The 12,956-nt window shown below is 41.7% G+C and overlaps 1 protein-coding gene across 4 annotated transcripts in view; it reads left to right on the forward strand.

The window, feature by feature from the left end:
* WASHC2C (WASH complex subunit 2C) overlaps positions 1–12,956 on the forward strand; it is a 182,236-nt gene that overhangs the window by 159,828 nt on the left and 9,452 nt on the right. For all 4 annotated transcript variants that reach the window (XM_075504966.1, XM_075504963.1, XM_075504965.1 and 1 more), the window contains 10 exons: positions 910–1,002; positions 2,067–2,168; positions 3,556–3,672; positions 5,151–5,314; positions 5,774–5,885; positions 6,807–6,989; positions 8,092–8,274; positions 10,637–10,765; positions 10,971–11,066; positions 12,128–12,247. In XM_075504966.1, the coding sequence (XP_075361081.1) occupies positions 910–1,002; positions 2,067–2,168; positions 3,556–3,672; positions 5,151–5,314; positions 5,774–5,885; positions 6,807–6,989; positions 8,092–8,274; positions 10,637–10,765; positions 10,971–11,066; positions 12,128–12,247 (1,299 nt within the window). The remainder of the gene's footprint in view (positions 1–909; positions 1,003–2,066; positions 2,169–3,555; positions 3,673–5,150; positions 5,315–5,773; positions 5,886–6,806; positions 6,990–8,091; positions 8,275–10,636; positions 10,766–10,970; positions 11,067–12,127; positions 12,248–12,956) is intronic.

The raw sequence follows: 12,956 nt of genomic DNA on the forward strand, positions 1-12,956 counted from the left end.
AGCCTCCTAATGCCCACTCCGCTTTCATTTTCGGAGCAGTGTCTTGAGGAAAGTAGTAATGCTCTTTTTCTATGGCAGAGATTGTATATATTCATTTTATACATATTCGCTGTCCAAGAAGTATTTGAACATAATGAACTACAGCAACTCTTCTCCCCTCTGGACTGAGAAATGTACAGTGCTGGGGATGTCTAATGCAAATTGCTGTAGGACTTTCTCTATTATTGCCTTATGAGAAGCACCTGAGCACAAGGACCAAAGCTAGCTTCAATTTCTGGTGCAGTGCAAGAGTATCCATGGTCAATGGAGCAGGAGTGGGGGTGGGGGGTCATCCAATGCCATTGCTCTGATCTCATAGCACTTGGCTTTTCTGGAGGACAGTATGAGCACTGATTCAGCAGCACTATTCCTGCTCTGTCAGGAAGTGAGGACTGTTTCATACTTCAAGCTTGCTGACAGTAGTGCTTGGGTCTGGAATAATTCTGAGTTTAATGGCAATATAGCTGGTGGCAGGCTGGGGCTGGGCTGTGCTAATGCAGGAAATGATGGCTGGCACAAACTGGTCTCTTCCTTTACGAAACACAGCTTGTTAAAAGAAATGTTTTTGTTTAACTCACGAGGGGGCCTGGCATGAGTTGCTGCATACATTTTTCTGCTGAGAAGGATTGTCGTGGGAGGGGAGGCCTATGGTAAGACCTGCAAGTCACTTGTGCATAGCTCTGGCTGCATGTGAGGAACTTGCTCAGCACATGAGTTTTGGACTTCAGCCCATGGGTGACAAGCTTGTGTTCTGTCCCTTCAGCTGCTGGGACGCTGCCAGCGGCATGCCTCTTAGAAAGGGTCATATGATGTGCATGCCCATACTAAATCTAAATGGGTGCTGATGCAGTGTCTTTATTTGTTCTAAAGAGTCAACAGTCTTCAGGTGAGGACTTCAAGCCTTTATCTGAAATGCCTCCGAGAAAACAGAGGGGCCTCTTCTCTGATGAGGAGGATTCTGAAGTGAGTATCTCTTTAATAAATCCCTACAGAAATCCTTGGGATCTGAGTCACCCTGACTTCAGTCCCCTCGTATCTGGGGACTCCTTATTTATCTGTAGGATTGGGAACTCTAACATCCATGCATCTATTCCCAGCCATCCTGAAGGTTCCTTTTTGCTCCAAGAGTGAAATCTGCGGGAATGTCTTCCCTATCTTCAGAGAGTTAAACTTGTGTGGTACACACAGGCATAAATTGAAAGCCTGAAAAGGGGAAAGATCAGCAAATCAAGAGCAAGAATCATGAAAGACTGCCTATGTCTGTCGTGATTTAACCCCCATCAGCAGCTAAGCACCACAGAGCTGCTCGCTCACCCTCCCCCCCCGGTGGCATAGGGGAGAGAATCGGGGGAAAAGAAAGTAAAACCTGTGGATTGAGATAAAGACAGTTTAATAGGACAGCAGAGGAAGAGAAAATAATAATAATGATAAAAGAATGTACAAAACAAGTGATGCACAATGCAATTGCTCACCACCTGCTGACCAATGCCCAGCCCGTCCCTGAGCAGTGATCGCTTCCCCCGGCCAACTCCCTCCAGTTTCTATACTGAGCATGACATCATATGGTATGGAATAGCCCTTTGGCCAGTTTGGGTCAGCTGTCCTGGCTGTGTCCCCTTGCAGCTTCTTGTGCCCCTGGCAGAGCACGGGAAGCTGAAAAGTCCTTGACTAGTGTAAGCACTACTTAGCAACAACTAAAACATCAGCGCGTTATCAACATTATTCTCATACTAAATCCAAAACACAGCACTATACCAGGTACTAGGAAGAAAATCAACTCTATTCTAGCCAAAACCAGGACAATGTTTAATTTTGTGTCCTCGGCTCCCAGCTAGCAATTAATCTGCAAAGCTGAGGGAAGTCCCCATGGAGTTGCAGGTTATTGGTACATCCGAGTAAGACAATCTTTCCCTACTTCACAGGCACGCTAAACACTTTTTTTTAAAAGGAAAAACATGAATGTCCCATTTAGAGTTCTTAAATGTATAGCGTTGCTTTGCAAAGTGACGTTTCTTTGGTTTGCACAGGACTTGTTTTCATCGAGTAAAACTGCAGAGTCTAAAGCTACATCTCTTCCCACCAAGTCCATGACAAGAGCTCCACTCTCCTTGTTTGATGATGATGAAGAGGTAAGTACCACTTCCTGATAATGCCTGTGTATGGGAACCCTCCTGCACAGCCTGTTGCAAATGCAGCAGGAAATATGCAGAAGTTTACAACACTAAGCTTGTAATGAAGCACTAAACTAGAGCACTAAATCGATCTTGCATTGGGTAGCAGTTCTAAGCATGTAGACAGCATTATGGAGGAAAATGGTAGCAGGGACTCTTGTGAGTTCTTGGTGTCTTTTTAGTATTTTTCAGTCAGTGCATATCATCTCTGGACCTAAACATGAAGGATGTTATCCCTCTGATTGATAGGACTAGAGAACACTGAGCAATAGAATGGATATGAGCTTCAAGAAGCTGTTTTATCCTGGCCTGTGGTACCTAGCCACATGGATGACTTCTTGCTTCTCTTGTGTCATGGCTGGTGAATTCCTTTTTTCTTGCTTTTCAGTGTGTAAGAATTGTGGCTGCTAGTGTAGAAACTGAGATCAGAGTATAGTTTGTACAAGAAACTTAACAAAATTCAATTAGTGTGTGTTTTTTCTTGTATCTTTTACTCTCTTCTCCCTACCGCACACCCTCCAAAGAGCTTTCAGCTCTGGGCCTGTAGCCTTCATGGTGAGTTAACTTATCCCATAGTCTTAACCTGAGGCAAATAGGAGGCCTGCTCAGAGCCATAAGATAGGGGACTTCTGCAAACTCAAGATAAAGGTTTCCTGTTCAAGAGGGGACTGCTTCCAGCTCACCTTTCTAAATAGGGGCTGTTCAGAAGCAACTGTCAGGATAGTGAAACATTTTGTAATGTGGTAAGGTCTCTGGTATCTGCCATGAAGGTTGTGTTACAGAGCTGAAGTTCAAGTTGAGTGGAGAAAAGCATAAATAAGTGTTAGGTGGTGAAGTCAACATATGCTTTTCTATATTCTGATGCCTATATAATAATCTGCATGAGTGTCTTCAGGTGAAAAGTCTTGGTTCTTGCCCGGTGGTAGTGGTTCAGCTTGCCTATTGCCTGTCCTCTCACAATAGGACTCATTCTCTATTTCATTATGTAGATGTGGAAACAGTGCCCCATTGTGTTAGCTGCGGTGCAACAGAATTGCTGTGTGGTGGTTTTTGGCTGCTGGTTGAGCCTTGTGGTGGAGAATCTGTTGGCCAAAACCAGGCTCTGTGCTTACAAGTTTCTGGTCTATCAAATGCTGTGTGCGTAGAATTCCCTGTACCAGAATACTGTGTCACACTTGAAATTGTGTTCAAAAAGGGTTCACAAAACACCATTTCTCTATCCTGCTCATCTGAGAAGTGGATGGCAACAGGGTCTTGCATGCTGACAACTTCTCAGTAAGCTTTTCATTGTGGTTTTGGCTTTTGATTTTTTTAAAAATATATATATTTTTAATTTTATTTTAAGGATCTCTTTGGTGTGGTGCCTGCCAAGAAGCAACAAGAAAAACCCCCAGAAGAGAAAACAAAACAGTCAGAGCCACTCAAGAAAGCCTCCAGCTTATTGTTCAGCAGTGATGAGGAGGTACTGAGGAGTAAGACTTGGTTGAAAGGAGTTACTGGGCTTTATGCTGGGCAAAGCATAAAACTGTTGAGACGGGAACCACTGTCAAACTCCGCTGAGTCCACATGCCATGCCTACCCCAATCCTGTGACTTGTTTGCAGTTTAGGAAGCTGTCTGATTCTTAGCTCAAATTATCTCAGGATCTAGGTAAGAGAAGTCATGTAGAAGAGAAAATCAGTATTTTCAATGTAATTTATAGTAAGATCCATAGTAAATGGAGGCTGCTGCCAACAAATCTGACTTAAAAATACTAAAAGGGAAAAATAAGTTTGCTCTTACTGCTTTAATTTTGGTAAGGAAAGTTTAGCAGTTCTAGATAGATACGTGGTGAGGTTTTCTTTGTTTTGGGTTTTTGGGGTGGGGTTTCTTTGTTTGGGGTTTTGTGTGTGGTGGTTTTTGGTGGGTTTTTTGTTTGCTTGGGTTTTGGTAGGGTTTTTTTGTTTGTTTTTCTGTTTTTTAAATCTAGGGATGGGGAAAAATGAAACATAAATGACTAGGCTTCCCAGAGAGCAGCCCTCTTCTAGGGATGGATTAGGTGTTGTCCTGCATCTTAAATGAAAGCCAGAGACATGAAGTACATTAAAAACTTGTGTGGAAAGTCTCTGAATTAACTCACATGAATAGGATACAGACTCTGGTTAGCCTTCCCACCCCTAAAATTACTCTTGTGTAGACTTGATTTTTATTACCTGTCCTGTAATTGCTTGTTTAGTGGATACTAGTAATATCTTTAGATGCATTTTTATCTTAATGTAGAAAAAACCAAGTTCATACTTCAACATGCCTGTAGTCCCTTTCAGAAAGGGGACAAACAGAGGTGGGGAATGGGGCAAACCACTTGAAATGCTGGGAATAAGAAAACACACAAGCCAGAAAACTCTCCCAACCCCAGCAATGTTTCCTTCTAATGTAGAGGTTTGACTTGTTCAGTGGGTAGGCTTGATTAAATGCTAGCTCTAGAGAGGGGAAAAAAAAAGTACTGTGGTTGAAAGTTAATGAAATAGGAAGTGCAGCATCATGCACTCTAGTAATGAGGTGTCTTGGGTGTGGGTGTTGTGTTTTTTCTTGGGGGTTTTTTTGGGTTTTTTTTTGCCATACATCAAACTTCCTAATTATTTAAGTGGCACAAATCAGGTTCTACTGGGTGACCTTACTCCTGTGACTACAACTGACACTGACTTCAGTTGTCAAGAGCAACTATAATGGTAAAGTGTGTGTACCCTGTTTTGCTGGGCAAATACTGTATTCCAAAAGGTGGCCAGGCCCTCTGCAAAGCCTGAGCAATGTCAGATTACAGTGGCTAACACAAAGGCAGGAAAATAAACTAGTAGACAGATGCAAGGACTGCCAAGATGCTCAAGTGTTACTGCTTATAGAGAAGATGGGAAAGTGGCTTTGACCAAGACAAAAGAACACTTAAGGGTTCCTTATTTTTAAGGAACACTGGAATGTCTCCAAGCCAGCTAAACTTCCTTCTGAAGATGACCGAAAAGAGGACCCTGCAAAACCAGCTAGCACTGTCAGTCAGGCTAAAGCTGTGAAGAAGACGAGCCTCTTTGAGGAAGAGGATGAGGAGGATTTATTTGCAATCACTAAAGAGAGGTGACAGTCCTGGGAGGGCGGGGGGGAGGCGGGGGCATTTTTTTCAGAACAGCCCAGCAGTGCCCTCAAAACCAGATGGACCCAGGCATATTGCAAGCATTGTCCCTTGCTACTTCTGCTGAGGAAGTAGAGGTGTGTGAGTGAGAATGGGCAGGGCTGGGCTTTTACCACTTTTGTATCTGCAGTGGATCATTCTCCTTGCCACCACTGAACTGGGCTCTCCATTTCCCTGCCTGTGATAAAAAGAGGTCAAGAGGATTTTATATCTTTACTTCTGCAGAAAGCTGTGCAGACAAGAAGGGAGGGTGGTAGAATTGTTGAGACAGCAAGGAAGCTGAGTCCCATGTCTGGGACCACTTGCTGCAAATGATGGTCCTAAGTTATACTTTTAAGCAGATGCAATGCATGGCCTCTGAAACTTTTGCACTGAATCTTCCACTTTCTCCTCTCTCATTGCAGCCAAAGAAAGCCACAGAAGGTATCGTTGTTGTTTGAAGATGATGCTATTAATGGAGAATCACTCTTCAGCTCCCAATCAACGCTACTTCCTTCAGCTGCTAAGGCTGCAGTGGTACCTCCCCTTTCTTTTAAAACTAATGTGGAACACTTAGTCTTTTTATAGCCTATCTTCCTTGTTAAGTACTGAATGTAAGTCTAACTTGTTTTAGACAATGGTAGTTCTAGCAAATTACATGTAAAACTCTCTTACATGTAAAACTTCTTACTGCCATCAACCTAATAGAGATTTTAAAATTTTCTTGACCACTAACCCTAAATTTTAGTTTATCCTAAAAGCCCTTCCTGAGGATGTCTTGAGAGCTCTCAACCATAAAATACCATTAAAAGGAACAGACGGCTTACTGCTGACTGTGAAGCTAGGGCTTCACCCTCTGTGTCACCTCAACACAAGCTGGTTCAGATGTGTCTACAGGCTTCTTACTGGCCCTCTGTTGAGGGTACTTATGCTATCCTCTGTCTTATGAGCTTAATCCATAGCGTACTGCCTGTTTGGCTGTGCTTTGGAATTGAGAGTAGGAGTTGCAAGAGCTTAACATGGCTGTATCTGCACTGGGAATTCCTGCACATGTGTGTGTGCCACCTCCCCTTTCCCCCTTGCCTTTCTGCTTACCAGGAAAACAGTTGTCATGGCCCATAAAGATGATAGGCTTGGCAACAGAAGAAGAAACAGGCAAGACACAGTCTAGCTGCTGGCAGTCACAGAAAACAGTGCACCAACCAGACAAGATTCCCAGGGCATCCGTTCCAAGCTTGCAACTGCTTCCTGGCACTCTTCAACCAGACTCAAGAACCTATAATACTAGAAATCAAAAGGCACAAACCAGAATGTCCCATGGGAGGAAAGTAGGAGAAGTCAAGTGTGTTACCAGTGTCCTAGATCCCTGCAGAAGGCAAACAGACTCTGCTATCCCACAGCAGCGTATGCTTCTTATAGACCCACTAATTTTGTGTCAACATTCTGTTAATTTTGCAGGAGAAAGTAAAATCGGCACAAGCACCACCTTTCTTTAATGAAGAAGAAAAGGAGGAAAAAGACCTGCCAGATAGAGCAGCAAAGTCTAACCATGTAGAAGATAAATTGTGGTGTTTAGAAGAACCTGGAGCAGTTCCTGTGCCTAGAGGAACAGATGTTGCAGGGCAGCAAACAAAGGAAAAAGTAAGGGATTTTCTTACATTAATCTGAAGTGTGGTAAAGGTTCAGTTTAAAAAAAAAAAAAAAACCCAAACAAAAAAAAAAACAACAAAAAACCCCCCAAACAACCTAACAGTGCTGCTCTGGGACAGAATTCTTTTTCTGGATTTCCTCTTCTATTGCCAAGGAGAGAATAACTCTGTGTCCACTTAGCAAAATCACTTGTCAGTCAAACAGCAAATTGATTAAATGGCATTTAAAAGTTGTTTCCCAACTGACATACATGAGAGAATTGTCTGGGGTTTTTTTGGGGGGTAGGGGGAGGAATCTGTTTTGTTTTTCCTCCAGAGTGGGTTGGGTAACCTTTATTCACATGGACAGAGCCTTCCTTTGAAAGATAGCCTATACTAATTTGTAGGCTTTGCTTTAAGCTCAGTAACTTTGTTTCAACATAGTCTGAGTTATAAATGGTGTTGGTATCTGTGGCTTTCAGGATTGTGAATTTCTGCTGCGCAGCACTGTTACAGAACAGTATTGATGTGTATTATTGAGTGCATTATTGAAGAAGCTTCAGCAGACCTTAGTCTTGGGCATGGTCTTGCTGAGTGATTGTTGGGGAATTACCAGCTGTGGCGAATTTCCAGAGTAGTTATCACACTTTGTGCTTTCCTGAGTGCATTCAAGGTTCAGGTAGTGCTGCCCACTCCGAAGAATCCCAAGCTCCATGACCCAGGTATCTCAGAGATAATGGCAAAGCTGCTTAAAGCAGCCTTGTGGTACACATGCAACCTGACATACGGATGAGGAGGAAACCTTATGCAGGAAGCTGCTTATCAAGTGCTATAGTGTAGGGTACAGGAGAAAACTTGTGTTCCCTTCAGAGCCATGAAGTGTGTTCTCTTCTTTATCTACTGTCTCTCGCTAATCTGCATGTTGCTATTTTGTCTGCTTAGGAAGAATGAATTGAATATAGTTGTCTGCTTGGTAATAGATTGCAGAACTCTGAACACTGCTGGCGTTTAACCAAGAAAGCTTAGTGGTTTTTTGGGCAAACCTGAACTAAATAACAGGCTGATGTGGTTTTTTGTTTTTGTTTGTTTGTTTTTGGGGGTTTTTTTTGGTGGAGCCTTTTGCAGCAACATCTTCAGAGCCAGCCAGCAGTTCAGATCTGTTTGCAACATCACCACCAGCTCTGGAAAAAGATGTCAAGACCCAAGCTAAGAACGTGTTAAGCTTGTTTGAGGAGGAGGAAGAGGAGAGACTGGAAGATGATGATGGCATTAAAAATGCACAGAAAGAAATTGGTGTGGTGAGTCTAGGGAAGTTCTTGAACACTAGGAAATAGAATTTCTACCTTTCTACCTCTACTATTCTAGCCAAGGTTTTGTTTTTTGTTTTTTGTTTTTACCCTTCCCTCTCTCCATGTCATGGAGGCTAATCTTTCTCTATTTCTAAACTTCCAGATTCTTGGATGAGAAGTTATTCCTGCTCTTCCCCATGATCCTGAATTTCTTTGTAAATTTTTTCATCCCACTAACTCGAAAGAATTTGGCTGCATGCTAGTATGAAAAGAATTCTGTACAGATGTTTTGGTGTAGCTACTTGATGTCTGCTGTACAGAACTGACTCCCCAGTTACCCCTCAAGGTCAAAGGTACTAGGAAGTAGAAGGATGTGGAATTTGAAGCCTTGTGGTTTATCTGTTTATTTCCTTTATATTGTTGCAGTTTGCTTGGTGGATATATGCCTGCAGACTTAGCTTCAGCAAGAATCATCTTAATTCTATGTTTACTTCTGGTTTTCAAGTATGTGTGTTCTCTTTTTTAAAAAAGCCTCCAGTTGCCATATTCTTTCTGTCTGGCTTTCCTGATATAGCATATACCATCAAGAGGTAGACTTTGAACCTTCAGCAGGAATATCCTTGAATCCATAGCAATGTTCTTGTTTCTACTTGATGCAGATATACCAACATTTTTTTCTGTAAACTTGAAGTCATGTCAAAAAGTATATAGTGTATACTACGGTATACCACAAGGTTTCATCATCTTAGTGTGACCATGTAAAGCAAGTTGTCAACCCTAAAGGCTATACACACTTTATTCAGAAGTCCCTGGACCTGAATGAAATAGATGGCTTTTGGAGAAAAATCCCTGTTTATAGCTGCTTCTGAGTTAAAATGGATTGTTAACTTGAGCACTTATTTACCTGTTGTGAATGTATCCTGTGTTTGGTGGGTTTTTTGGGGGGGCCACATTGTGAGATGGTTGCAAGAAGCCACATTTGTACTATGAATTTGGAAGATATAAATCCTTTCAAATCTTTCCTTCAAAGTGCTCAGCTGTCAGCACATAACAGTCACGAAGTGATTAAGGTGGTGAAATGCATATTCTTGCAAAAATTAGAATAGGTAATTTAGGAACTTAATCTTTTTGATAGGCAAATCTGAAAGGTGCTACTATTTTCCTTGCTTAGCTTAATATGCGTTTCATGTGTGGATGCTACTAGATGTGCATTAGGTTTTAACATACCTGGCATAAACAGCAGTTCTAGTGCTCTAAAAATGTGACCTGGCTTTTGATATAAACTTAAAACTAGCGCACAGAGAGGCTGAGAATGGAGCAGTAATAAAAATCATAGGACAGGGTGTATGGACCAAAAATGGTGTACTGGAAACTAGCTTTAGTAGGCAGCCCTTTGGGGCTCCTGGAGACTTGGACTGGGAAGGGGAAAGTTGGGCTTTATTCTTACGACTGCTGCTCCTGCTGCTTGGATTTAGAGTCTGATGTTATACTACTGGACATTGTCATGCTCTTCCTTTCATTGCGTAGGTCCTGAAGAGACAGCTGGGTGGTGAAACATAGATACTGGCCTTTAACTAGACATTCAGTGGGGCCTTTGCCTTTTGAAAGTCAGACCTGGTTGCATACAGTGACCATGATCATAGAAAGGCATTGTTTTTGGTGTCCAAGCAGCTGATATTGGTTGGTTTGACAGATAGTGGAGGGCTGATAAGGTGATATGTTTCACTGTCAACCTTCCCCACCACCAGCAAATTTGAAAGTACAAGTTCTTGCCAAAGGCAGACAATATGTTCTGTTCTTCATTGTGGGGGTGTGTTTGCTTTAACAGGAGGAGAACAGGGAATCTAGCAACAATAATAGCTTTACAGGCCTTCAACTTTGGGGTTTTTTTAATTTTATTTTGTTTTATTCTTCTATAAAAAGGTAGCTTAGGAAGATAATTAACCAGATTCTCTTCGTCTCACTTCTGTCCTGCACCCTCAGCTGAAAAATTCAAGGCATAAAAGTCTGACTAAAATATAAACCTTACTGTACACTCATGATAACATACTGAAAACCTTTTTTTTTTTTTTCTTCTTTCTAAGGAACCTTTACAGGTAAATAGTAGCAGCTGGATCTCAGGTCAGCAGACAGATAAGATACATTTTGGTTAATGTCGTCTTATCAAATGGAATTGTGAATACAAATACTTACGTTGTAAGTTTTGCAAATTTGGTCAAAGTAAAATATATAACTGGCAGTTAAAGTTGTATTTTTGTTACCAGGGTTGTAGTGTAGCCTCAGGTGAATTGTAACCTCTCTTATTACTAGGCAAATAACCTCCTTAAAGAGGGATTTTCTCCCTGTGTGGACCTTTCTCCTCTCCTTCCAGGCTTCAGAGAAAAGTACTCGGCCCAAAAGCACCGGTGTCTTTCAAGACGAAGAGCTCCTCTTCAGTCACAAACTTCAGAAGGACAATGATCCAGACGTCGACCTCTTTGCCAGCCCCAAGAAGTCGATGGTGAGTTCAAAATCCTTCTCTGAACCTGCTATTGAAAAACAGTCTTTGAAGTGTGCAGCTTACCAGTGTTCCTTGTTTGAACACAGCTTAAAAGTCACTGATTTCCAGGGAGGGCCAAGTGCTAATATCAGTTCAGGGATCATGGGCTGAAGGAGATGTGCTTTTGATCTGTGACACATCTTTTCTTTACCCTTTGTCTCTTTAGTCTGCAAACCGTATCCTGAAGCCATCGTCTGGAGGAGGGCTTTTTGGGGATGATGATGAGGATGATCTCTTCAGTACTGCTAAAACAAACCTTCCGGTATCTGTTCCTCTACTGTAAATGGCTTATAAAAGACGTTGGAAAGAAGTGTATTGAAGGGATTTTTTCCATATGTATTCCCACAAGAAATGAAGTGACTTCTCAAATCTTTTTGAGATAATAGAAGTGGCTATTGTGACCGACGTAGGGAACAAACAGATGTATTAGGTCTCCCAAAGCTGGGATGAGAGGATTCTTTTTCTTTTTGTGTACCACTGGGACTGGCTTGGGTGTAAGAGAACACACCTGAGCAGAAATCAGAGTAGTAGAGTTTGTATTGTTTAATTGCTTTATTGTTTATCTTGCTAGTATTACTTCCCTGTAGTTCATGCATGACTGATGAGCCTTGCTCTATGACTTATGTAATTAAAGTCTCTGCAGGTTGGTTTGATTTAAGGTAATGAATGCAGTATTAAAATTCTTGTGATCACTGGATTGTTTTTAGATGGTGAGCAGCTGCAGTATTGAACTAGACTGCATTACAGGTGGTCTGAGGTCCTAACATGCATTCTAAACTGCTACTCTAAATTTATTTAGCTCAATTAAATTGAAACCAACTTTTACTTTAGTCTATTTTCATGTCTATAGCTGGAAGTTGGGCTAGAAAACTGGCAATAGTTCCTGGAAACAGTTTCTTTGAGGACTGTGGAAGGGGTGGTCTTAAGTAATTAGCTCTTGGCAGCTATATATGGAGCCTGTTTGCTTGAAAACATAAAAACAGCAGTGTTCCTTAGCTAGCTTTGTGCTTTTATTTTCCCTGCTGTCCTGTGCATGAGGAAATATGTATACATTCAGAAGTTTATTGAAACTCTCATTATTTATTCTTAGCATAGACAGCAAAGGCTGTGGTAGCCTAAAGGAATGGAGTGGAAGGCCCTTGTCATTGCAGAGCCCAAAGGCAATGCCTATGATGCATTGCAGAGTCAAAAGATGTGGCTAGTTTTCTTTTCAGATAAAAGTAAGATTTTAAAAAGCTTTGCTTGGGTTTTTTTTTTTTTTTTTGATCTGCAGACCATGCTTTTTACCCGATTCATGTTGACTTGTGCTCTTAATGCTTTCAGAAAATAGCCGAGAAGAAAACACTTAAGGCCAGTACTGGCTCTTCCTTGGAGAGCAGTAACGTTCTAGAAAATGCTTTAAGTGCCAAACAAGATGAAGCTCTGAAGGCAGTAACTACAGAGGCAAGTACCTAAATCTTCTGCCTTGAACAGCATGCAAATAAAAAGGAGATGTATCGTTTTGTTTTATAAAAGTCTCTTGAAAAGATCAAAACTAATGCCTGGATTCTCTGGCTGCAAAGGAGCAAAGACAAGTGGCCAAACTTGTCTCTGCTTATCAGCAGGTGCACTGTTACTAGCAAGAAGTTTAAATGCTATTGATACAGTGTTTTATTCATTGCCCACACACTTATAAGGGCAAAGTACAAGGCAGTGACGAACTACACCTCAGGTCCAGCTGGATTGAAAATGGATTGTTCATTCTTCTCTGAAGTGCCAGTGTCTGTTGGAGTGAATGTGGTCTTTAAATTATAGGTAGGCTTTCTCAGAAAGGAGATCAGGGCATGCAGCTCAAATCTGTGGCTGTTGAGAATCTTATCTTGGAGACTTTATAATGAGCAAAAAAGACTCCTGCTCCTGTCCTTAATCTTGCAGAACCAAGGGTCTCTGGGAGAGGCAGTCTGGATCTGAATTCAGGCTTGTGCCTCACCAGAACTGCTTGTTGGATTTCCATCTGTAGGAGATTAGCTTTTCATTGTGGGGAGTGGTTTTGGTTTTTGGTGGGGTTTTTTTGGTGTGTTTTTTTTTTTTTTTTTTTTTTTTCTTCCCTGGGCTGAGGAACACAGAGCAAATCTGTAGGGCTAGTAATTAGCCTGTCTTCCCTTATGGTGAA

This window comes from Mycteria americana, chromosome 6 (assembly GCF_035582795.1).
Source record: "Mycteria americana isolate JAX WOST 10 ecotype Jacksonville Zoo and Gardens chromosome 6, USCA_MyAme_1.0, whole genome shotgun sequence".
NCBI lineage: Eukaryota > Metazoa > Chordata > Aves > Ciconiiformes > Ciconiidae > Mycteria > Mycteria americana.